General features: G+C 38.0%; 1 protein-coding gene across 7 annotated transcripts in view; it reads left to right on the top strand.

The window, feature by feature from the left end:
* Positions 1-1,770: 1,770 nt before the first annotated feature.
* dnajc6 (DnaJ heat shock protein family (Hsp40) member C6) overlaps positions 1,771-27,423 on the top strand; it is a 48,127-nt gene continuing 22,474 nt past the window's right edge. The window contains exons 1-3 of one of the 7 annotated variants that reach the window (XM_039691602.2): positions 1,771-2,251; positions 10,016-10,148; positions 22,345-22,495. In XM_039691602.2, the coding sequence (XP_039547536.2) occupies positions 10,136-10,148; positions 22,345-22,495 (164 nt within the window). In that variant the 5' untranslated portion in view covers positions 1,771-2,251; positions 10,016-10,135. Of the gene's footprint in view, positions 2,252-9,702; positions 10,149-22,344; positions 22,496-23,042; positions 23,119-27,423 lie in introns of those variants that run through there. The other 6 variants (XM_039691598.2, XM_089134202.1, XM_039691600.2 and 3 more) reach the window with 6 other exon arrangements.

Here is a 27,423-nt window from a genome sequence, read left to right as displayed (position 1 = left end):
AGTTTAATATTCTTATATCAGAAAGTGTCTTAATCAAGATGTAAGTTGCTACCCTAAAGCAATTCTGAAATGGAAACAATAGCTATGTTCTTCTATCCCCTCTTCTGAGACAATCTGGTCTGCAAGTAATACATTTTTACTGCCAAACAAGGTCAAATAAACTCATTTCAAAATACTATATACAGGTATTATCCCTGTAATCCTTTTCTTAATAAGTTTAAACAAGACTTCTCTCCACTATGTTGTTTTTATAATCTTGACTCTGAAACTCACATACATTTATTTTGTGATTGTAAATATTCTGAAGACTTTTGGAAGCAAGTATCTATGATGTTTTTTTGATACATTTATACAAAATAACCAGAATAGATGAGGCAATGATCATCTTCTTGGATTGTAATATTGGTTCATATATAATTGATAACACTAATAATTCTTCTGGGGAAATTTCATATCCTACATAAAGCCAAAGTAATGTCTACTCAAAAAATAAATAAATAAATAAATAAATAAATAAATAAATAAATAAATAAATAAATAAATAAATAAATAAATAAATAAATAAATAAATAAATAAATAAATAAATAAATAAATAAATAAATAAATAAATAAATAAATAAATAAATAAATAAATAAAATAAAATGCAGGGTTGTTTCTGTAAAGAAAAATTGCTGGGTTGATTGGGGCACTGTAAACACATTATTGGGTTGTTCATGCTGGGTCAAATGGGTTGTAAGGGGGTAATTCCCAAATAAACAGCTGGTAGGGTTATTTTGACCCAGCGACCGGCTTATTCTTTGCGGAACTTTCTGGATTCTTCACTTCTGACTCGCCTCGAGGAGGACTTCACTCGGTGTGGGCAGTGTTTTAAGGTAAGTTAATATGACTGTTTACCAATATTTTTAACATTAATAATTTCACCCTCCTAAAACCCTCCTTTAATTTCTTTTGTAAAGATGTTAAAATATTCCATGACTCTTTGAATTCAATCAAATAAGAAGTGCATAAAAACATCTCAAATTTTGTCTTGTGTTTGATGTAAAATGTCATTATAAGCTTTTATGAAAGTTGAATATATAGGCCTATATATATATATATATATATATATGAAGAGTTCAGATGCAAAAGCCTCTAAGTGCCATTTGAAATTTTCTTGTAGAATGATAATTTTTATCAAGCTTGTATATTTAAGTTCAGTGATTTCACTTAAATGGCAATGATAATTACCTATTAATTGTTGTTTAAGTGAAATTACTGAACTTAAATATACAAGTTTGATAAAAATCATCATTAAAGAAGAAAATTTCAAATGGCATTTAGAGGCTTTTGCGTCTGAACTCTTCATATATATATATATATATATATATATATATATATATATATATATATAGGCTATATATATATATATCGCCATTATTATTATTGTTATTATTATTAGCTTATGCATAGGCCTATAACTACTTCTTACGTATAAGCGACGTCAGGGCAGGGTTGTCCTCTGGGATGGAGTGTGCAAAACGTACGAATCCTACTACGGCGAAGGCCAAGCTTATGAATATTAATTAGATAAGATGACAGGATTCTCCCAGAGCCACGGCTCTGGATTCTCCCAGATCCGTTTCGAGGAAGTTTATCGAGCAACGTCATCATAAAGTAATTAATATTCACGATCTAAGCCTTAGCCATAGTAGCGCACACCATCTGCGGCTACAATTTGGACGCGCCCATCACGGAAGTCCGGAAACGTACAAAACAGATGTCATTGCTGAACGGAATCTCAGTTTGATACCTAAAATTATCATCATCTTACCTAGCATAAAAAAATAGATAAGTCAGACGGCTTATCGCAAAACATCAACAACAACAAAACAAGAAACAACAAAAATCAGTGACAGATTTTGACTCCATTTAAAAAATAAACATTCCACGATTTCCTAAAATATTCACGGTTCAGTGCATATTTTGTACAGTTATTGAACATTTTAAAAATAAAAAACAATAACAGTTTATATTTCCTAATCTCGATCAAATTGACGGTCCTTGTGAATTTGTCTTGTGGTTTGTTGTGATTCGATGATGCTGAAGTAGCTCGTCGTTGCTTCAAGTGTTCGTGCGCTTATTCGAAACGCAGCAGGATTCGCTGGGACATGCGCCAATCTGACCTTTGACAGCTAGCGAATGACAAATGAAAGGTCAGCGTTTCTGAAAGCAGCTGGGGCATCGGAGAATGAGAGACAGTGCATCGAAAGGTAGGAATAAATGCTGTTTAGATAACTGAATGTAGCCTAATTATTATTAGTAGCGCGGTAGTCATACCGCACAGAATACCACACTTCGATTTACGTAGTGAATGAAATGTTATTAATAGCATAAACCGTTGTGGCTGTCGTGATGTCATAATGCACCGAAGGGTTTGATTTTATCCATATCTGCATTGCTAAATAAGTATTACGTTATATATAGTGCCATATGTGGCTTGTTTTGATGTGCTTTTCATCGTGTTAACATCTTTGCAGCATAATATCATCGGGTTTGGGCATTTATATGCTGAAAGGCCTGTTTTAAGAAAGAATAAGCTACATGAGTCACGACAAGCAATGCAGATCAGCTGATCGGACGCGTTTCTAGACTGATGCTGGAGGTGGTGATGGTTTAGTATTCGTTATTGCTTAGGCTATTAATATTATTTATTATGATAAACCGAGATTTCGACAAAAGATGCTCGACGACCATGCTGAAAAATCCAATCTAAGATATTAATATCTGGTGGATGAATTTTAGCTAGTTTAAGATTGTTAGCCGGTGCTAGCCAGTCCTTTAGCTGTTTGAACAGTCCAGAACACAGCTTGACCATCCGAAGATTTATCTTATGATTTATCTTAATCTTATTTTTTATTTGGTTTGTATGTTTTATTTTGTTTTTATAAAAAGTTATATTTTGTTTTTATAAAAAATCTCAATTGAAAATAAATAGTCTGTTAATTTGCCTGTTGTTTCCTTTTTGTCCTTTATATATTTAATTTTCAAATATTTATTTTTTCAATATGTTGTTAGTTTGATCCACTGATAAGCAATCGTTTAATTCCCTCTTCATTCACACTGGAAAATGGAAGTAAATAGCACAAAATCATTTGTCCTCATCTGATCATTTTTTCTCTCTAGAGCTGTTGTGTTTGATTAAAAAAAATATCACAGAAATCTCAATTTGATCAACGGCAAGAAAAAAGTTCTGTACTTTAGTTTTATGGTTTTTCATGTTTCGTCTATGATAAGCACGAGGTCAGTTTTATGATGGTGTAAAAGATGAAGGGAAATCCCTTACATCATCATTCAAGAAGCTGCTAAAGGGTGAGCTCCCTGTTGCCATAGAAGCAATGTTGCACACACAATGTTGCACACAGGTCCTCAAAGTCCTAAATGTTGACCTCACAGACACAGTCTTACCTTTACATTAGAATGTTTCTCGTGTGTGATTATATTATATTATATATTACCTATTATATATTAACAACTGCAAAACCTAGTCAGTTTAACTCTATAAGGTGTCTAAAAGGATTAAAGTAACTTATTTTAAGCAAGCCACTACAATTTAGGCTTTTATTATGTTAAAAATTAATCCAATCCAGTCCCAGCCGTGAATCCAAGTCCACTTCATTATATGCTTTGTTAATAGTTTTATCATATGCGTTGCAGTTTGTGAATATGAAGACTTGTCTATAAAACATATTAAAATAAAAAGAGACAAGAACTTAAAAAGGGAAAGAGTGTTTTTTGTTTGTTTGTTTATTGCCTCCAGGCCAGTCTTGCTTTTTATAAAAGTTTTGAACTACTAGAATTTATTATAGAGTAGTGATATTTTTTGATAAAGACTCTTGTGACATTGTTGATGACTGATAATCAGACATTTACAAGTTAAAGGTCTTGAAAATGATCACAAGATTTGTTAAAAAACAACCTGTGTGGTTGTAACATTAACTCCACAAGCCCTTTAGCTTTTGAGTTGAACAAAATAACTTTTTTACTAGTGTATTTAAATCGCCAGTTACAACAATGCTTCTGTTGTTCGTGTTTTCTCCCAGAAAATTGTATGTGCATGCGCTTGCTTAACAATTTCTCAGCTGCTGATTTTCATTTGATGAAATAATGATATTGACATGCTCTTACCCTTCAAATTGTACTATGGGATTCGAGCAGTACCATCATATATTTCTGTTTGTATAAAAGTTTGTGTCCAATGATGTCCTCCAGCTGACTCAAGATTGCTTTTATCGATCATTTAACTTTTTATAATGGTAAAGGTAAACAAATGAATTGGAGTTGGTGTTAAATGGGTAATTAATGGCAGGCAGCAACTAGAGCCTTTCTCTCAGTGACACTTCCTACATGCTGTGCTCTCAGTCTCACTCTTCTCAAAGGGTTGCCCAGGCTCCAGCTCTCTTATGAGAAAGCATGTAGCCCCAGTGGCTGCCAAGCAAGGGGGCTGCATGAAGGGAAGTAGCTCAATTAAAGATAAATCATCCTTCCTGAGAGGAAGTCTTGGATTGCCACTGGCAAAGCACTCAACGCTATATCAGGGTTACTCATAGACTATATTTTTGTGCACAGAGAAAAAAGCAAAGCCCACCCAAAAACAGCAACATTTGGCACTTCGTACAGCTGATAAAAAATTAGGTTGCAACTAAACAGCCATACAAACTGTACAGTTGGCCTTTACTGGAAAATAGTGATTTAACCTTTTACAGACTAATCATGTATGGAACATCTCACAGCCTTCTTCCATGTTTAGAAATGAATTGTTCTGAAATGGTTATTTGTACATGCAAAGAAAGAAAAAGCTAATTTGAATAAGAACAAGCTTGTGTGTGTTAAAGGTTTTCAGGCAAATTGTGAAAATCAAGGGTAGCTGCAGTTCTGGCAGGTCACGGTAGTCAAGCTCGCATCAGCTGACTCTCAACTGATCCACGTCCACCTATAGGAATACGACGCCTATCACTTTATACATATATAAGCTCCTTCATTATTATCAACAGCTATCGCGTTTCTTAGGAGATAATTACTCTCCTCCATCCCCAGCTCCTCCTGTCACTAGCAACATGACATCATGACTTTTGCGTAAACATATACGCCACCAGAGCCCGTCTAACCTTGTCACTTCCTATTAGCCCCATTGTGTATCATCTTGGTTGCAGTTCCATTAGAATTCCACTGGAGGTGGTCGCGGGCGAGTGCAGGATGAATGGGAGTCTATGGGGCTAAACGGCTAAAAGTGTCTCTTTCACCTCCTTGTCGTTAAATTAACATAGATTTTATTGTTGATTCCGCAAGTTCAATATATATTATAGGCCAAAAGTCGAATGAACGAGTACTTATGTCCTTTTGATTTCTTACAGGTTAGGCCGTTGTTGGCCGGAACACGCTAGCATTCTGCTATTGTGTGACGTCATCACATTTTTGAACGGATTTTTAGAACAGATAAGTGAACTTAAAAATGCAATTTTCAGCTGAGTGTATTATCTTAGCCCTCCCTTTTGAATGCAACTTTCAAATTGCTTGACAAAAAATTACATCCTGAGAAAAGTGGATTTATGGGGGTGAAACCCCATTGACTCCCATTCATTCTGCACTCGACCGCGAGCGCACCCGCATGGACAGAGACGTGTTACTGCAGCCAGTCCAGAACCCGGAAGTAACCAGCCAGTGTCAATTCTCTTCAATTAGACATTCTCTGACGCCACTTTCGAGTCAGGTGGCGTGTTATCTCTACGCATTTTGAGCTATCCGCGTGTATGCGTATATGTCTCTACGCCATTAACGTCCGCGTCATTCCACGTGTCTGTACACGCAGTCAAATCTCCAGTCATAAATGCCTTAAACCCTAGTGACGTTTAAGTTTAGGGATGGGGTTGAGGTAAGTCATATTTTTTTTTTACCTAGGATGGTAAGGGAACAGTCATAAATGCCATTAACCCAAGTGACGGTTAGGTTTAGGGACGGGGTTGAGGTAAGTCATATATTAATATAATGTTAAAGGGTTAGTTCACCCAAAAATGAAAATTAAGTCATTAATTACTCACCCCCATGCTGTTCCAACCCCGTAAGACCTTCGTTCATCTTCGGAACACAAATAAAGATATTTTTGATTGAATCTGAGAGCTAGATCAGTCCTAGATAGACTGCCTAAGGGACTGGCTCTTGACGGCCCATAAAGTCATTAAAGAAAAGGTTTAAATATTCCATGTGCCTACAGCGGCTCAATTATAAGTTTATCAAGTGACGAGACTACTTTTTGTGCGAAAAAAACATAAATAACGACTTTATTCCACTATTCCATTACTTCCTTATGGGCGCATGCGGGAGAACTGAGACGAGGACGTTCTCATTCGTCTACTTCTTGTTACCGGCTGCTCACCGCTTAGGAGTTTTACCGCCCCCTACCGTATAAAATAATGATCCATATATAAGGCGCTCCGGATTATAAGGAACACTGTCGTTTTTTGAGAAGATTAAAGGCTTTTAAGTGCACCTTATAGTGCGGAAAATACGCTAATTAAAAAGCGTATGTACAGCGCGCATCTTCCTCTGCTTGTTAACAGAAAGTTTTGCGCTTCCAGCTATATCAGCACATCATCTTATACGGTAGGGGGCGGTAAAACTCCTAAGCGGTGAGCAGCCGGTAACAAGAAGTAGACGAATGAGAACGTCCTCGTCTCAGTTCTCGCGCATGCGCCCATAAGGAAGTAATGGAATAGTGGAATAAAGTCGTTATTTATGTTTTTTTCGCACAAAAAGTATTCTCGTCGCTTGATAAACTTATAATTGAGCCGCTGTAGGCACATGGAATATTTAAACCTTTTCTTTAATGACTTTATGGGCCGTCAAGAGGCAGTCCCTCAGGCTGTCTATGGAAGAGTGATCCAGCCCTCAGATTCAATCAAAATTATCTTTATATGTGTTCCGAAGATGAACAAAGGTCTTACGGGGTTGGTACAGCATGGGGGTGAGTAATAAATGACTTAATTTTCATTTTTGGGTGAACTAACCCTTTAAGTCAACGGCGTTCATAAACACGCTGAAAGGCGATTATGCGTCTTGATAGCACGCCAAAAATGGAAATATGAATTGGCGTGTCATACACACGCTACTTCATGAGATCAGTCTGCACCTAGTCAGCATTTGGCATTCTGATTCCCCTTGTATCAGAATAAATTCTCAAATTATTTTGTATTTTAAAATCTTGAATTAATGAAATCTGCAATGCATTCATTTTGGTTCTGTTCTGTTACCCAAAGGGGGTCATTGCTGCTCTCCCTGCTCGTATCCATGCTAGGCTCAGAATGAAACCATACTGACAATCCAAGATAATTGTCAATTGTATTTGACGAAGTGGTCCCGACAGAAATATTTTTCCCCAAAAATTGAATGTGCTGATTTTGATGGGAATTCAGCAGATTGTTGTGGATTGGAAGTATGAAAACATGATCAAGTTAACAAATTAATAATAACAAGTTATACTATAGTTAAAGGCACACTATGTAAGATTAAAAAAAAAATATCCAGAAACCACTAGAACAATGTTATATATTTTGTTGATTTGTGTACTTAAATCATGTACTTCTATTATCTCAAATGTTTCTAAGAATGTTTAAATCCAAAGGATTAAGTAGTTTTAACTAGGTCACGGATGTCGCCTTTCAATGACATCTGTCCCACGTTACCCTTGATTTCCATGGAAGCACCAAAGACGCTTTAATATATTATGTGTTTTATTAGACAGCTGAACATTGTCTGAACATTGTCCAAGGAACATATATCTATTTGGATATATTCATTGACAGAAATTGCTTGCATGCTTGTTTTCATGAAATACTATATTTACCATGCCTGATATTGATCTAGCTCACTGCAGTGTGTAACAAATTTATCATAGTAGCTGCATGCTAGGAATGGGTCATTTTTCAAAAATATTGGATTCGAATATTCAGGCTCATAAAAATCGATTATTCGTTTGTTTAAATGACATTTAATGAAAAAGACGATTTTTATTTATTTATTTAAGTTTTCTTTTAGTTGAAAACATTAAACAGTAAGCCTATGTGTAAGTTAAACAAAAAATATAAAAAAAAGGATTAATAAAAGCATGCTCATGCAGTGCAAATGAAAAAAAAAAAAAACGCCTAATAAAGCAGACCAGATATCGTACAGAACGTACACACACTCGAGTGAGCGATTATCGTGTTTATATTTTTTGACGTTTATGTTGAGAAAAACAATAATATCCACAAGCAGAGTACTGCTAGCACTTTATGCTCAAATGAAAAAAGACGCTGCACTGAGAGACATTTCAGAAACACAAAGATATCAATGTTCTAAGTTTCTAATGGCACTTTACATTTTCTCGACAAGATAAACTGTAATGAAGTGCGCGCTCTCCCTGTAATAAGTAACGTTAGACCTATCGCTCCGGAAACTATAACCTGGATCACAAACAGTTGGAAGATGATGACTGTTGAGTAAATGAAGGACTGCTATGCTCATTCTTACATCTTATGACAAAACACCTCAATCGCTTAGGAGATATTCTTGTCTACAGCTGCTCTGGTGTCGAAACACTGGTGGACTATGCACAGCTCACTCAGGGCGGGTATGCTAATACTGCGGTGTCAGTCAACAGTCGTGAGAGGGGCCTGTGCAAATCTACATCACTTTGCCTCAAATCTGAGAAATTGTTCTGAGACAGTGCTTATAAATTATGGGGATTTAAAAAAAAACAAACAAAAAAAAAAACAACAACAACCACTGGGTATATTTCCATCATTATAGGGTGGTTGTGTACACACTCTGACAACACACATTTATGTTCAAACCATGTAAAAGTGAATTTTGCATAAAAGGTGCCCTTTAATACATTACTGGTCCTCCATGAATATGATTTCTGTCTGAGTCCCGTCATATTCCCGACAGGCTGTAGAGGCAAAGACAACAACTCCCATGATTGTGCAAAATCATGGCTTCGCCTTTGTTTTGAATAAACAACCTCTAGGGGCAAAAAATTACATAGTGTGCCTTTAACAATAGTTAATAAACAAACAAGCGAGGTGGGATTTATTGACATTTCTGCAGAACTTTCAGATTCCATGTGACCTGGGCCTGGTTAGAAATACTACAGTATGGGGGAGTCACTTGGATAGGCAAATGGTGTTTGTGTCTTTGAGCCCCTTTATTTGTTTATTTCAGTTTTGATCTGATTTTACTGAAGAAAATGGTATAATTTTGTTTAAATATGAACACTAATTGACTAACAAAGCAGGAAGGAAATACTACAGTATTAAATTAAATATTGTGTCATTTTCATGACTTTAATATAATTATTTTCATGACAATTAAGCACATTTCCCCTCCTTAGTCTTTAATGTGTCTGGATATTTTAAATGTATGTATGCATGTTTTTGTCCTCAATTTCAATACAGTAATATTTAACTCATTTTATAACAATGTTATAATGTAATAATGTTTTTTTTTTTTAATTATTATTAAAATCAGCATAAATTGAAATGCCATTTGAACTATTTCAATGAACTAATGGTCTGTTGAACATGCACAGCCCATCGTAATGTTTGAAAATATTATCAATCAAGTTATAGGTATATTTATTATAAATGTCTTTGACATAATGAGTTATAAAGCAGGCACTGGATGTGGATTGAGGGTGCAGAGTGGGCTGCTGACTGGCTGCATTGATTGGCTGCTGGCTCTGTGTGTGTGCAGCGTAGTAAATGCGGCGCTTGATGACACACCGCCCTCTTCTCTCCTGCAGCTAGCGGCCGTATGTAGCGGGACAGCCTGCTGGAAAGCACATTATTCCCTCCCTCCGAGCTGCCATACAGAACATGTGCATTCCCCTAGTCTCTTGAAATCGTCGTTGTCGTACGTCTATGTGATTCCCAATTGTTCTCATGAGCCTGCTAGGTGGCTACAAGAAAAAGAGCAGTTATGATGGCTACGAATCTTTGCAGCTGGTCGATAGCGGCGGAGACTTGTGCACCGGGGGACGAAGCGGCGGCGGCAGCGGTTTGACGGCAGTGACCCTCGGCAACGTTAAGACAGGCCCCGCGCGGCAGGACGACTACAGCACCATGGACAGCTCAGGTAAGAAAACCGCGTCTACCGTATGGCGATTGCAGGCCAGCCGCTCCTTCGTTTGATAGACGCCAACCTGTTTTGTGTTGTGTTTTTAGTCATGCTGATTTCCTGTAAGAATTCTCGGTGGTAGATTAAATATTAGTTGTCAATATCCGCCGGAAGCATGTGCTTCGTGTCGTCTGTTCATGTGCTGTGTCATGACAATTGATCAAAGCCACAGAGCTGGCGGATAGGAAGCTACATTGAAACTACTTTGATTGTTAGTTGACAGATCAGCAAATTCGAGTTTGTGAACTAGATATATGTGCATAAATGACGTTTGTTGCTACCTCATATAGTGATGTGCCATGCAGTTATGCAATTTTGTTTGGACGTGTATGTAGTTGGGCTTGTTGCATGAAGTTTTATATGGATTATAGGATAGTAATATCTAAAACAGAGTTTGGATGTCTGTATTATAATACTACTGGGATTGCTCCTGATTTACTGCAGTGATCTGGGATGAAAGGTGGCCTTCCAGACTGAGTCATGAGGAAGAGCTAGTGTCAGGTTCTTGTAGTCCCAGCTGGTGTCTGCTTCAGTCTGGTGTTTTTGCACGTGTGTGAGAGAAAACTAAACTATATAGCCTATATGCTCAAATTGTTTTTGTTAAATTTACAGCAAAAAGAGAGAGAGTAGTGCTTATGAAGAAGAAAACACAGTACAAGCATTACATGATGGCACTTTAGGTCATTATTTTACCGTTCCTAACTTTATATGTCATAAAATTACATAATGTCAATGTTAAAATCTGTTAATTTCTGTAAAATAACAACACATTGCATTATGATTTAAACAAGTTAATCAAAAGAAGCCTTTCTAATTAAAATACTGTATAGAAATAGCACCAAATTAACATTTCAGATAATAATTAATTGATTATAATTTACATCAAAGATCTACTCTCACAATATAACTGATAACATTACTGAAGAAACACAACTTTGTAAATAATATCTAAACAAATGTGATGGATTGTGAAGGAAAGCAATTTCCCCACTTCTAATATAAGCTAATTTTAGAAAAAAATGCTGACCTTAATCAAACCTCTGTTCATTTAGTTCCATAATTATTCACTTTGAATTTTATGAGGAAATTTTGGATGTTTTAAATTGCTGCTTGAAAAGACAGTAGCTTTTGTATGAGCCTGTAGGTGATCTATAATTGAAAAGCCAACCGGGTCTTGTAACAAGACACACAAGCACACAATTATACACACAAACACACACAGGGGGCTGTACATCACAGAGTCGCTCTCTGTGACTCAATTCTGCTGAATTAAAGGAGCAAAAGAAAGGAGGATTGTGAGAGGGATAGAGAATAAAAGAGCAAATGTGTTAGAAAACACATTCTTTTATATTACGAATCCACTGATCTGATCTTTGTGGTCAGGACGGCCCCCTCTCTCATGACACATACATACAAGCGCTCTCGGGCTCTTTGTGTGATTAAAAGGAACATTAGTAGGAGTTCAGAGACTCTGTGAGAAGGGCAGCCTTGGACTTTGAAGTCAACTACACTCCTGCATATTTGCTCACTCAGAATAGAGCTCCTCTGTACCTTAATGGCAAGTCTGACAGGAAGCCCACACTCTTGCCGGGACACTACTAAAACAGTGCCAGGCCACCCTGCTTTTCTAGCTACAACAAGAAGTTGGAGTGCAACAAGTTGCACTGTTTACTCGTCAAAAAATATATTGAGTTTTATTTCTTAAAGCGTTTTTTTTTTTTTTTTTGGAGGTCCTTTTTCCTAGTCTGCTACCTATAATTTCACATCTAAGCATGAGGCATAATATAAAAAAAACACTGGTACATACAGAAAACGTGTATATTCTAATCATGTTTCTTATCCTTGTGAGAACTATTTCCACCACAGAATGTTTCATCTCAGCACATTTGAACACTGAACACTACTCACTTGCCACTGCAGCTCTTTAGAATGAAATACATTTATTCTGAGTGCATGTGTGTTCGGCTGCAGGGAAGTGATCTTAAATGAACATAGAAATGTCTGTAAATTACTGTTTGAGTGTCAAGGCAGGATATGGCGATGGGAGAGGGGATTGCAGAGAATACAACTAGAAATGGAAAACAGCAGCAGGAGAATGCAATTAAACACAGGAAAGCTAAAAAAAATACAAATTAAAAGTCCAAGGAACAGAAACTAAAAAACCAAAACCAAATGTTACAATGGGTTACAATTAGGGGTGTAACAATATATCGTGCCACAATATATCGCAATACAAAAATGCAACAATACGTATCGTGGATGTGACAATATGTATCGTGGATAGTTCCCCCAAAATAAAAATTACTGTGTGAGAAAATTTTTTTAAAAAAATTTAAAATTTAAAGGAAACGATTTTTCTCCAGTGCTGTGACGTATTTCCAAGTGAAACGGAATATTGAACAGAGGGCAGGGTTTTACTCTAGCGCTCCTCCTCTCCATCGCTCGCTCATAGCAAACTAACGGTTTGAGGGGAGTGGTTAAGCGTTTCCCCACCCAAACTGTAAAACCTACGTCATCAGAAAAAGAAAACGTTCCAGACCGGAAGTAACTTTTCAGATTTTGATTAAAGATTACCAAGGTAAAACATTTTTTTAATATATTTTTACTTGCACGGATTAATTGTTCACCACAAGACTAGTAATATGCGCTAACAAAGTAAATAGGTTCAATTTTGATTTCACAGAGACGTAAGTTTTCAGAGTTTTAGTGTCAATACTACATTAAACTAGCCTGGATGCCAGCCCGAACTCCGGCCACAACATTTTTTGGTCGGGAAGTTCGGTCTGGACTCGATCCATTGAGGAGTAATTATGATAAGACAAGAAATGTTCGGGCCAATCAAATTGCCAGGGCGGGCTTTATATGATGATGGACAGATGATCGATCTACAAGGACGTAATCATCACGTTATGAAAGAGCGCTTAACTGATTTCCCTCAGAGATGACTGCAGCTGGAGAATTGAGATGTATAGATTCCGCTGTCGTGTCTGTTGTAAAATAAATCGACAGCGCATTCATTTTAATAGACGAACAGAGAACTGCAATGAAGGCATTTGTCGATCGGAAAGATATTTTTGGCGTCCTTCCTACATGATTCGGGAAAAGTGTAACTTTATCAGCTGGCTCTGATGGTCGCTGTTTTTTTGATCCGTAATCATTTTGAAAATCGTGACAAAAACTTAAAAACTCAACTTCTCAGTTTTAAGCATATCGATATTGTGTATATATGTACCCTCTGAGACATGGTACTGTCACAATATAACTCTGTTTCGACTCAGTTGCACCATTTCCCGCCATTAGTTTGTCATCACGGTTTCTAATTTCTAATCACTGTCAGCTGTGTTCTCGTTAATCACTTCGTTTGTCTGTGTATATAAGTCCTGTGTTTTCTTTTCAGTTCACCTTTGTCCGGTCTAGTTTGTGAATGGTTGTGGTTTGCTTGCTCTTCTTCATTTGAATTACCCTGTGGAAATAATTAAATACTATGTGAACTAGAGCCCGACCGATTAAGGATTTTGAAGGCCGATACCGATACAAATATTTGTTGGTTTTAAAATCCAATATTCCGATATATCGGCCGATATTGTTTGTAGGAGCCTAAATTCAGTTATTTGAAAAATAGTTTAATTATGTGTTAAACAGTAATTTGTATGATTTATTTCATGTGGAGAAAATTTAAGTGAATATTTACAGATATTTACAGAGTTAATTGTTTAATTATCCAAAATGTGTGTGGATAATATAGAGTGTATTTTATATTACATTAGTGGATTCACCTATACGCGCTGGGAATACTCTCGCGCGAATTCATGATGACGTTAGTCAGGAGGAAGTATTCGACGGAAACAGTCGGGCATACATAGAGTGGAGCCTCACAGTTTTTTGACCTTTATCTTTATTTCTTTTTAAGTAATCGTTTTATTATTTTGTAATTTTCCTATTCTGATGTTTTTTGTTGATTACCAAGTAAACGAAGATACTCATCCCGAGTTGTTCTGTGGATTTATTGAAGTGGATGTGGAAATGAAGGGAGTGGATAAAGCGTCAAACTAAGGCTGCATTCAGTGGAATCTACATTGTTATTATTTTTTTTTTTCAGAAACGCACAACAAAACAATAACAGATTTCCCTAACATTACTTTTTTTGTAGTTATTTATGAGTTTTAACTAAAATAATATGATAATGCATTTTAATAAGAAACTTGTTTCTTTTATTGTCACAAAAGAACAGACTGATGACAGTGGCATTAGATAGCTATGGGGTTAGCTAGTCTATGACGAGCCATAATTTAGCAATGGATAACGTCATACTGCAAACTGGAAAACATACATTTTCAACATAACAGGCCAAGAAGAGATTTAATTGTTATTCAAGCAATGTATGTCTCGTGTCGTGACCAACTCGATGAGTGTTGCCAACAGGGACGGTGTAGAGTGCCCTCTGGTGGACAAACTATACAATTCCAACACTCATGACATGGTTCAAGCGCGTTTCGTCCGTTTTTATTTTATTTTCGAAATATTCATTTATCGGCCATTATAACTGCCGATACGATAGTTTGGAAAATGCCTAATATCGGGCCGATAATATCGGCCTGCCGATATATCGGTCTGGCTCTAATGTGAACCTTCTTCATCGTCGTCTTTGTGCCTTCATATGCAGCATAATCGTGACAGAAGACTGGACCAGTAAAGTGATATAGATTACGGGGTTTTTTTTGTATTAGTGTTTTTGTTTTGTAGTTTTTTTCCTCTATCACCACCACTCTCCCTCATGCCTTGACCAGGGAAATCGCTCCCTCAAGGCACATGTGGCAGAATTTCTTGACCTTACACATCAATCGAAATTCCCGGAATTTCACCAGCCCCAGTCCCAATCCAGTGCCCAGCCAGGACCCTCCAGACAGGAATCGTATGCAATATCAACTATGATTTTGATTTTGGAGAGGAGGATCCCCTACTCCCTTTAATCCCTCCCAAGCCTGTCTACTCTATTTTGGATGAGATGTTCTGACTCCTTCACATTCCTCCCTTGAATCCAACAGTAACCATCAAGCTTTCGGTTCCACTGGACTACTTTGGACCATCGGCTCCACCTGGTTCAGATATCACCATCATTTCACTACAGACTTGTGGGCCGTTCGCTGCCCTCAGTTCCCTCCACCACTACGGCTTTATTTAGCTCCTCCTTTGCTCAAGCTACGCCTTAGCCCTCAGTTGCTGTTTCCATTTTCGGGGGTCATCACTGCAGCTCCGTTGCAAACTCAGGGACCATCAGCATCACTTTGCTGCTCCTTCGGCTCTCTGTCTGTGCCTAGGGTCCGACCTCCATCAGCTCTGTTACCTTCACTCATCCCCAGGTTGGTGTGGAGACCCTTAACACCTTGGCTTCTCCCTCCAGCAATATTAGCTGTGGCCTGGAGTGCCATCCAGCTGTTCCTGCTCAAGGCCATCCCCTGCTGGATCACACCACCATCTGCATCTCCCTGGACTGCCCTCTGTTTCAAGGAGAGTAATGTCACAATGTCACCCTGTTTGGGCTCAGTTCCACTATGTCCTGCCAATAGTTTGTCTACAGAAATAAAACCAGAAATAGAGGGTAACAGGCTTCATGAGGCAAACAGAGTTAACAGAGTTCGGCTGAATGATTCATTGACTCTATTTTTCTATTTATTTCTTACACTATCACTACAGTATCAGTGTTTAGATTCAAACAGCAGCAGCGCAAAGATTTTAATTTTGAAAACACATTAGTGTGATCGTATCTGCCACGTGTAGACGAGAGACATGACGCATAATTTTTAACAAAGAAATTTTAAGAAACACAGAGAGTTTAACCGGGAGAATGCACACAGAATAATCACATTTACCACACTAAATCACAACGAGTACTGACAGAGGATTGAACAAATTAGGAAGATCTTATACATAGAGAACGCAACTACCCTGCTTAAAAAAACAATAGAAACCATTACAGAAATGGTAATGGTTTCCACTACAAAACCATTACAAACCATCAGCCGTTAACCATTAAAACCATTACAAAATGGTGTCCATTATGTAGTGTGTTTTGGGCCATATTCTATTAGGATGTATTGGTTTGTATTGGTTTCCATTACAAATTTGTATTGGTAATGATATATTTAATGGTTTCCATCACAGTTTGTATTGGTTCTGATTTGTAATGGTTTCCATTACAAACATGTATTGGTCATGATTTGTAAATATTTAATTTCCATTACAAATTTATTGGTCAAGATTTGAAAATATTTAATGGTTCGGACAACCTATGTGTGTGGGTCAGGTTTTGACCTGATCACTCCCGACAAGAGCTGTTAAACCTGAAATCACATGGGACCAACGTTTGACCAATGGCTATGACCAGTTTTTAAAAACTGTATCTAGCCTATTAATCATGTGTAGCCTACATTAAATCATTATTAACAAACCAAAGGAAACACAAAATTTATTGGAGTCCTCCTAATGGTTCATATTGGTGTCCAGTAGATACCAACATGTAACCTATAATTTTCAAAGGTGTTCTATTGGTCCTTAATGAGTCAAAGTCCAAATTACAGCCTTTGCGGTCCAAACTTAACTAATAAGCATAGTGTGGAACATTATATAGAAACTGTGTCTATTCCTCGTTTAGTGAAGCCAAACAATAAATCTAGTGTAGGATCTAGCAAAAATCTTATTGTAATTAAACCAGAAAATCTAAATATCAGTCAACAAAAACAATTTCTAAAGCTAGGTCTCCTAAACATTAGATCGCTCACACCTAAGGCGGTTATTGTAAATGAAATGGTCACAGACAATAACTTCGATGTTCTGTGCCTTACTGAAACCTGGCTTAAACCAAATGAGTATTTCGGTCTAAACGAATCTACTCCGCCAGGATACTGTTATAAACATGAGCCTCGTCTGATCGGTCGTGGCGGCGGTGTTGCAACAATCTATAAAGATATTTTTAATATTACTCAGAAAACAGGTCACAGGTTTAATTCATTTGAAGTACTTGTGCTAAATGTTACGCTCTTAGATGTAAAAAGGAAATCTATATTATCTCTAGCCCTGGCTACTGTATATAGACCTCCAGGGCCATATGCTGAATTCCTAAAAGAGTTCGCAGACTTTCTCTCGGATCTATTGGTAAATGTCGATAAAGCAATAATTGCTGGAGATTTTAACATACACGTAGATAATACAAATGATGCTTTAGGGGCTGCGTTTACAGATTTATTAAACTCCTTTGGGGTCAAACAAAACGTCAGTGGTCCCACTCATCGTCTAAATCATACACTAGATTTAATTATATCATATGGAACCGATCCAACTGATATAGATATTATACCGCAAAGCGATGATGTCACTGATCATTACATGGTGACTTGCATAATACGTACTGATGAAATATGTCATGTTGCGCCACGTTATAGACCAGGCAGAACAATCCTTCCAACCACTATAGATGGATTTTCAAATAGCTTACCTGATCTATCTAAGCTGCTAAGTGAACCCAAACAAACAGATGAATTAGAGGAAATGACTAGCAGTTTAAGCACCATTCTTACTAGTACATTAGATATTGTTGCGCCAATTAGATTAAAAAAGGTTCGAGAGAAAATTAAAGCACCGTGGTACAACAGTGCTACGCATGCTATCAAGAGAGAAACTCGCAACTTAGAGCGTAAATGGAAACAAACTAATTTAGAGGTCTTTAGAATCGCGTGGAAAGACAGTATGTCACGTTATAAAAAGACACTAAAAACAGCCAGGGCTGAGCATCTCCGCAAACTAATCGAAAATAACCAAAATAATCCAAGGTTTTTATTTAACACCGTGGCTAGACTAACAAATAAACAGACATCACCAGAGCAAAATATACCTTTACAGTTTAGTAGTAATGATTTTATGAATTACTTCAATGCGAAAATAGAAAGCATCCGAAACAAAATTATAAATGTACAATCCGCTATGGTGTCTTATGATTCAGCTTCAATTATGGACCCTCTAGAACAACTAAACCGCTTTACAACGATAGGACAGGAGGAGCTAAATAAACTTATCATTGCATCTAAACCAACAACTTGTTTATTAGATCCAATACCCACTAAACTACTGAAAGAACTATTACCTGTAGTGGAAGAGCCTCTCCTCAATATTATTAACTCGTCTTTATCTTTAGGTCATGTCCCAAAAATATACAAGCTGGCTGTAATAAAACCGCTCATTAAGAAACCGCAATTAGATCCAAATAACTTGGCAAATTACAGACCCATTTCAAATCTTCCATTTATGTCCAAAATACTTGAAAAAGTAGTGTCCGCTCAATTGTGCTCTTTTTTGCAAGAAAATGATATCTATGAAAAATTCCAGTCAGGATTCAGACCGCATCATAGTACAGAAACTGCGCTAGTTAAAATTACAAATGATGTACTTTTAGCTTCTGACCAAGGCTGTATCTCAATACTAGTCCTACTTGATCTTAGCGCTGCGTTCGACACTATAGATCATATAATACTCTTGGATCGACTACAAAACTTCACCGGTGTCCAGGGACAGGCATTAAGCTGGTTTAGATCGTACTTATCGGACCGTTCTCATTTTGTCTGTTTAAATGGGAAAAAATCAAAGATAACGTCAGTAGACTATGGAGTACCGCAAGGATCAGTTTTAGGCCCTCTGCTATTCTCAATATATATGCTGCCACTTGGTAATATTATAAGAAAACATGGAATTAATTTCCACTGTTACGCTGACGACACTCAATTATATATTTCATCACGACCAGATGAAAACACTAACTCATCTAAAATGACAGAGTGTCTCAAAGATATAAAATGCTGGATGACGCGTAATTTCCTGCTATTAAATTCAGATAAAACGGAGGTATTACTTATTGGTCCAAAAAACTACTCACAAAACCTCTCACAATACAACTTTAATATAGACGGATGTCCTGTTACTTTATCCACAACAGTAAAAGACCTGGGTGTTATACTAGACCGCAACTTGTCGTTCGAAAATCATATTTCATATGTTACAAGAACAGCCTTTTTCCACCTTAGAAACATTGCTAAGCTACGTAACATGCTATCTATTTCTGATGCAGAAAAATTAGTTCACGCATTCATGACCTCGAGACTAGATTACTGTAATGCTTTATTAGCTGGTTGTCCTGCATCCTCAATAAACAAGCTACAGTTAGTACAAAATGCAGCTGCTAGAGTTCTTACTAGGTCAAGAAAATATGATCATATAACACCGATTTTATCATCTCTACACTGGTTACCTATTAAGTTCCGCATCAACTACAAAATACTACTACTGACCTATAAAGCCCTAAATAGTTTAGCACCTATGTACTTAACGGACCTTCTTTCGCCCTACAATCCACCGCGTTCCTTAAGATCACTAAATTCAAGGCTTCTGGTCATTCCTAGGATATCGAAGTCCAGTAAAGGAGGGAGGGCGTTCTCGCATTTAGCTCCAAAACTCTGGAATGGCCTTCCCGATACGGTCCGAGCCTCTGACTCGCTGACACAGTTCAAAACTAGATTAAAGACGCATCTCTTTAGTCAAGCATTCACATAATGCTTACCTTCTAGTCCTCTGTTATGCCATACGGAACCGTTTGCCACTGAAACTGCTTAACGCACCAGTGGGGCTCGACAGCCTTTTAGACAAACGGGTCGGCGCGTATGGTTGGGTTGCGGAGAGTTCGGGTTACGGAGAGTTTGTGAGTTATAACGGAAATTATTATGAACATCAGCTATGCTAATTATTTCCCATCTGCCTTTCTGCTGTTATCTTGGGACGCTTGTCCCGAGAAAAAATGGCGTTCGTCAGGTCCAGTTTTGTGTCCAGCCTCCCACGGGGATTTCGGATGCCCCAACGCCTGTGATGAGACGACTCAACGCCTGTGATGAGACGACTCAACGCCTGCGATATGTTATGGCGCCGTTTGATTCATAAACAATATTTATATTTAATATTTATATTTAAACAATATGAATGTAAGCCAGAGGAGAACTGGCCCCCGACTGAGCCTGGGTTCTCCCAAGGTTTTTTCTCCATCCAATCTGATGGAGTTTTGGTTCCTTGCCACTGTCGCCTTGCTTTTGGCTTGCTTTGAGCTTGCTCAGTTGGGGTTATTTATTTAGTGTTTAGCAATGTTGTTGATCTGTGTTGTGCTACTTACATGTTATCACTGTGAAGCTGCTTTGATACAATCTGTATTGTGAAAAGCGCTATATAAATAAATGTGACTTGACTTGACTTGACTTAATGGTATCCAATAGAAAACATATGCCACCAATAGAAGAAAGCAAATTACCAATAGAGACTTAGAGACAATAGGACCATCACAGTTCCAATTAAAACCAATACAGAGAAAAAGACAAAACATGCCACCAATAGAAGAAAGCAAATTACCGATCTAGGTACTAGGACCATTACAGTTTCCATTAAAACCAATATATTTCCCTTTATAACCATTTAAACCATTAGGAATTCTGTAATGGTTTCTATTGTTTTTGTCAGCAGGGTAGATACAGCTGGGATTATTAAAGTGTTATCAGATAGTGATTTGAAATAAAGATTGCTTTCTTTTAAGGAATTAAACAGTGGCAGCTCTACTATGTACGAACAGGTTTTATTGTTACGCCAGTAGGCAGCGACAATAAACTTGAGTGTTTCATGGAATTATTCGCTCAAGCAATTAGTTCAAAAACAATGATTCATTCAGGAACAAAGCAAGTAAGTCATTAATTCAAATAAATGATTCAAAGTGTTGTTCTACATTATTTGGAATCTTCATTGGCAAATTAAAAATAGACCCATATTATTTTTGTAGGCCATAGTTGTAGAACCCCAGTGAACATTTGAACTCAGTCATCCTCATGTCTAAATGGGAACAAAAACCAGCTGACCTTCCAACATATAGCAGAAAGTTCGTAGAGGATGCCGTATAGCAAAAAAGGGAGGACCACATACTTGTCCATCAATTGTATGAGTACGCAAACTGGCTAGCTGAGGGACTGTGGGTTGTGTGGCTCTCACAGTGGTAGGATCTGTATGTATTAGAATTCATTAGAATGTGGATGCAGGACATTGTTTGACCACCCAATATTGTATCCTGTCTATACACTAATGAGTATTGCCAGACGTGTGTGTGTGTGTGTGTGTGCATGAGGAGGTGAAATCTGTAGCTGAGTGGGAGTTAGAAATCTGTAGCTCACTTGCACACAGCTTCATACCGTCGTCACCATTATTTATATAGCTCTTTATACAATAAAGATTATTTCAAAGCAGCTTTACAGTGATAACAGGAGAATGATGCATTTCTGCTGTTGTTCAGCTATAGTCAGTTCAGTGTTGATTCAGTTTTGTTATAAATACCATCATGATGATACCATCATCATCTAAAGCACTCTTGGCTCTTAGTATACAGTTGCATTTATTATAGATTAGCCTATTTATGACGACTCCTATATTTTATATAATGGGTTTGTGAAAGTAAAGAGAAGGTGGTTGACCGGCTTTGGTTTTGAGTGTACAGTAACTATATTTACAAGGGACACTAAACCATTAGATAAACACAATCAGCACATGCTTTGATGTTGAGTTTCCTTGGTGATCAGTGCCACTGCAGCATTAGACATCTGCATAATTGATGCTGCATGTTTGATAGAGAATTGTGTTTTCATGGTAGTCTGCATGCTACTCATTGTATAAAAATGTACTGTACTGTATAATGTGTTGTCATGACTAATGTGTATACACTACCATTCAAAAGTGGGGTCATTAAGATTTTTTCTTAAAATAATATTTTTATTCAGCAAGGATGGATTAAATCATTTAGATTTTTATGTTATCACAACAGATTTTTATTTCAGATGAAGTATGTTCTTTTGGACTGTACTCATCAAAGAATCCTGTAAAAAAAAAAAAGTTTCCACAAAAAAATCACAGTTTCCACTAAAATATTAAGCGGCACAACTGTTTTCGACATTTGATAATAATAAATGGCAACTTTTGAATAGTGTATATATTATCAATATACTATCACAAGTCATGACATGTAAAATGCGTGTTTGTGGTGTCCCGTCTGCATGTATGTTGTAAGATATGAAATTCTGCTCATTTGAAGGCCCTCCGTCTCCAGATATGGACGGAAATTATGGAGGGGGACTTCTGGATATGGTCAAAGGAGGTGCTGGAAAGTTCTTCAGCAACATCAAGGACAACCTCAAAGACACCATCAAAGACACCTCTACCAAGGTTATGAACCAGGTGGCCACGTAAGTCCTCATGGTTAATTTGTGTGTAGGTTAGGTTTTGTGTACCCACAAGGAATCACCGGCATTGTCCTCGGAAAACAGTTTGTTAAATATATACCAAATAGTGTTGCTCAGTATAAAAACATTAAAAGTCTAAACACATTTGAGTTTTGTGCATGTTTGCACTGTTATGTATGTGTAAGACTTCAAAGAAAACAGAGCCAAGGTTATCTTTCATTAGAGTGACCTACTTTTGTGTAACGAATGTTACTATTTATAGATCAAAATTTCTCAATCGACTCTGTTTAGATATGTTTGTGTTTGGATTGGCATAAGAATAGAAATGGGCACTCACACAGTGATGGTGTTGGTTTTTTTTTTTTTTTTACAACACAGCATCTGGTCTCTCTGAGAATTGAATTAAGTATTTAAGTGTTTTACCTTATATACCTTCATCATAACCATTATCAGTATCATCAACTGCATAACAGACCTGAGACAGAAAGCTGCTTGTTCAGCAGGAAACCCCTGTTTACTCTTTGTCATGGTTGTGTGTTTTGTGACCCAGCTGGTGTGCAGTTATCCAGAGGATACTCTGGTGATGCATGGGATAGCTGAGCTTCCAGAACTTCTGAACTATTCATGTGCGTTTATCACTCAGCTGAAAGGAAAGCATTCAACACTAATGGGTAGACAAAGTTCTTATGTAATGTAGCATTTTATCCCTGACTGACCCAGAAGCAGATCAGATCCAACTTAGGGTGCTCTTAAGTCAGAGAGCATGATTAAACTCAGTGAAAATTAAATGTAGGTAACCAATAATATTTGTCTAATATTAAATCAAAGGAAAAGGATCCAAGGAGCTAGGACCAAGGAGCAGGACCGGAGTACAGAACGTTTGAATTATTTTTATTTGTACAGCATGACTAATGTTTTGATGCCCATGCGTCTTCTTCAGAGTCAAATGCAGGGGCATCGAAACATTAGTCATTCTGTACTACTAATAATAATTAAGACGTTCTGTGCTCCGGCCCTGCTCCTTGGTCCTAGCTCCTTGGGTCCTTTTCCTTAGATTTCTGTGTCCTGTTCTGTAAGCACCAACTACGCTGAAGTACAAGTTACCCCTTTCTAATATATTAAATCATGATTGGGACATGAAAATGTACTGCTTATAAAACCTGAATGAAAACCTACTTTCATTAAGTAAAAATTAATGAAAGAAAAACAAGTCTCCCTCCAACACTGTGTGCTTTTCTCTTACACACACACTTATATTGATAATAATTAAACAAGCTGCTATTTCCACCACTGTGCAAAGGGTGAATGACACCCACACACACATACAGACCACTGCACAAACACTCACACACAGACACACTGTAACTAGTGTATTTCCTTCACCTCTTGCACAGAGGCTTAGAATAGTAGCTTGTTTACATATGATCCCATTAGAAGGATTTCATGCCACAGCAGATTACACAGGTGATTTAGGTGTTGTGTAATGTGGTCCTATGTCTAGAATACAGTTAGATAATTTAAAAACATGAATATACACTTCTGTTCAAAAGTTTGGGGTTAGTAAGTTTTTTTTTATGCTACAGGTAACTACAGGTTACAAATGTAACCTAGGTTCCCTAAGAAGGGGAATGACATACTGTGTCTGATTATGGGAAACATTAGGGAAACGCCTCCACATGACCGGTGTCTGAAGCATGTGTCTAAACAAGACAATTTTATTGGCTGGTGACAGCCTATGACGCCACTACCAGTGCGACCGTGAGTATAAAAGGGTGTATGAGGAACACATCATCATTCGTCTGTAGGAGACGTGGCAGTCATCACGGAAGCATGGCAATCAGACAGTGTGTCGTGCATTTGTAACCTGAGACATTTTCTTTCGAATGCAACTTGTACTGTGTCTGGCAAGATGCTTTGGGGAACATATACCCACTCCACCATGCTGAGGGGAATGCATGCCCTTTTAGCGTTGATTAAGTACTAAAAAAGCTCTAAAAGCACTAACTCAGAACCAGATTCCCCAAAGGTACGCATCAGCAAGCTGTCAGTGCCTTTGTTTACTGTACATGCACAACTTTTGTTTCAATCGGAGTGAATTTATTCCAATTGATGAATCCGAATGTAGAGTTTACATGAGAGCTAAATAAATTGTTTTGATTGTGGTCGATATGCGCATGCACACTCGCAGTCCTCTCCAGTTTCAGTTTTCAATCCTATCAATTGTTCTCTCGATTGGACTACAAAAGGTATAAACCACCCAAGCCGATCGAAATTTCATTCAGATCGAGCTCAGTCGAATCGATCAAGCTGTTTGAGGGTAATCCGATTACTAATGGATTATTTGGTTGCATGTAAACGTAGCAAGTAACATTATCCCCTTCGGCCACTGCCCAAGCTACATACCTTGTACTAGGAAAGTCCTCACAGGGCCAAGCGGTAGGGCTCGGCCCAAGGCTTGGAATTATTTACTTACTGAAAAATTCCTTTAAGGGAATATGGCCAGGCTTGCAACGAGATGGTCTGTCACTTCAGGGGGATTTAAAAGCATCCCTAGGATCGCCAGGGAGGCTGACCCCTGCCATTCTAGCCTGGTCAGCCTACAACCTGTCTGCCTACACAGAATCTCTAGATTCAGCACTTTCACAAAGGCCTCCAATGAGAGGGTATTTAAACATGCAGTAACCTCTTCACACCAGATTCCAGAGATGAAAGTCCTAGAAAGCAGAGACTCAGCATATCGAGTAACTCTTCTCAGCCCGAAAAGGGGTTCTTCAGGACTTGTAGAGCACTTAAGTAGCTTTGGGGGAGAAGAGTACTCTACAGGATGACCCTCTAGAATTAGAGGAGTACTGACCTACTCACTGACTGTATGCTTATCAAGCAGACCCACTTAAAGCAAGGCACTCTGCATGCTGACCCTCTAAACAAGGGGAGTACCAAGGGAGTACCAAACTTAGCCTACAGATTTATCTCAAGGAGGCTCACAGAGAGCCTAACAACTTAATACCTCAGATTGTCCTAGGGAGGAAAGAACTCTACATGAAGAGTTCAGATGCAAAAGCCTCTAAGTGCCATTTGAAATTTTCTTCTAGAATGATCATTTTTATCAAGCTTGTATATTTAAGTTCAGTGATTTCACTTAAATGGCAATGATAATTACCTATTAATTGTTATTTAAGTGAAATGACTGAAATTAAATATACAAGTTTGATCAAAATCTTCATTAAAGAAGAAAATTTCAAATGGCATTTAGAGGCTTTTGCATCTGAACTCTTCACATAATGATCCTCTAAGTGGGTGGAATACTAATACATACATTACAATACATAGCTAATACAGTAGACTTGACATATTGGGGAGGCTTACCTTACAACCAAGCTCAACCTAAAAGAGGTCACTTGAAAAACGTTGGCTCTGATGGGTGGAGGCCTCAACATGATGACTCTCTAGAACAAGGAGGCTTAACTTCGTACTATACTAGGGACAGCCTTACCAAGGGGGCTCCTAGAGAATCATCCCACTGGACATTGTTATCCAGGTGGAGCTCAGGGATTACAAACCTCTGCAGGAAGACTCTCTAAATGAGAGGAGGTAATACTAACTCACACTAAGGCTGATTAACGAGGAGGCTCACAGGGAGCCATGTCACTCGATATAGCCAATATTAGGAGAACAGGCCTTCAGCAAAGACAGCCAGGCCATTTGAATTCACTATCCCAGTGGTTAGCTCAAGGGAGTGGAGGCTTCAACCGAATGACTCTCAATAGACGAGTGAAAGCATAACAACACTCTGTCTAAAAGCAGCCAATGCTAGTTTAAGAAAGAGCTCTAGATAGTGGAGTCCTCAACTGGATAATTCTCTTGAATGAAAGAAGGCATGACTACACTACTCTAAGGAAGACGTCCTATCAGGGGGCTCAATGAAAGCCGTTCCACTTGTAACATGATCTAGCAGTAGTGCTGAAAAGTGACAAAAAAAACAACTCATAGAATGACTCTCCAGAGTTAGAGGAGGTCTAATCTCTCAATATCCTTAAAATACGTTCATCAAGGGGGCTCACAGAAAGCCTTGCCACTATAAACCGCTAACCTGTAGGGCCCAGAGGAGACAACCTCAGCAGGGTCGATCCACAGTCATGGTGGCTTATAAAAAGTAGCTCTAATGAGCGGGGGCCTCGCCAAGACAATTCTCTAAAATGAGAGGAGGACAGACTAGTTCATTTCAGTGCCTAATCATGCGGAGCACTAGAGAGCAGAGGTCTCAGTTGGAAGCTCTCAACAAAACGAGAGGAGACCTCCCAGATAGCAAACTGACATTGAATCAACGTAGAAACATGACATCGAAACAACGTTGATCTGACATTGTTTTGCTCATCGAATTAACGTTGAACCAACGTCAGACGCGTCATTCTTTCAAAACTAACGGAAAATCAACTTGAAATCAACGCGTTGTTTCAACGTTATGAAAGCAAACCAATTTTCGATTTTCATTTAGCTTTGAAGAATGCCGGGTCTGACGTTGGTTCAATGTTAATTCGATGAGCAAAATCAACGTTGTTTCAATGTCATGAGAGACGTCGTTTCCACGTTGATTCAATGTCAGTTTGCTGTCTGGGCTAGCAACACTCTTTGTCAAGGAGGTTTGCTTAGAGCCAGTCAACCTGACATTTACAGTAACAGTCCATAACAATAAAAATATAGGTTTGTCAAGAAGGTTCGACGAGCGTCATACAACTCGACTAGTTTAATAATAAAAACAGCTTGACACAGAACCGAAAGGGTGAGGGCTGATGTTATTCCCCTCAAAGGGAAGGAGGGTTGGAATTATTTACCCTCATCATCTCTAGAGCACTGTGAGTATCTTGATCGCAGATGTATTTCTGTGGCCACTATTGCCGCTATCGTTGGCTATCACGGTAGCAGTCTGTTTA

The sequence above is a fragment of the Pimephales promelas genome, chromosome 8, assembly GCF_988280905.1.
Source record: "Pimephales promelas chromosome 8, fPimPro1.hap1.1, whole genome shotgun sequence".
Classification (NCBI taxonomy): Eukaryota; Metazoa; Chordata; class Actinopteri; order Cypriniformes; family Leuciscidae; genus Pimephales; species Pimephales promelas.
The sequence above is the reverse complement of the archived record's forward strand: the minus strand, read 5'-3'. Positions and strand labels throughout refer to the sequence as shown.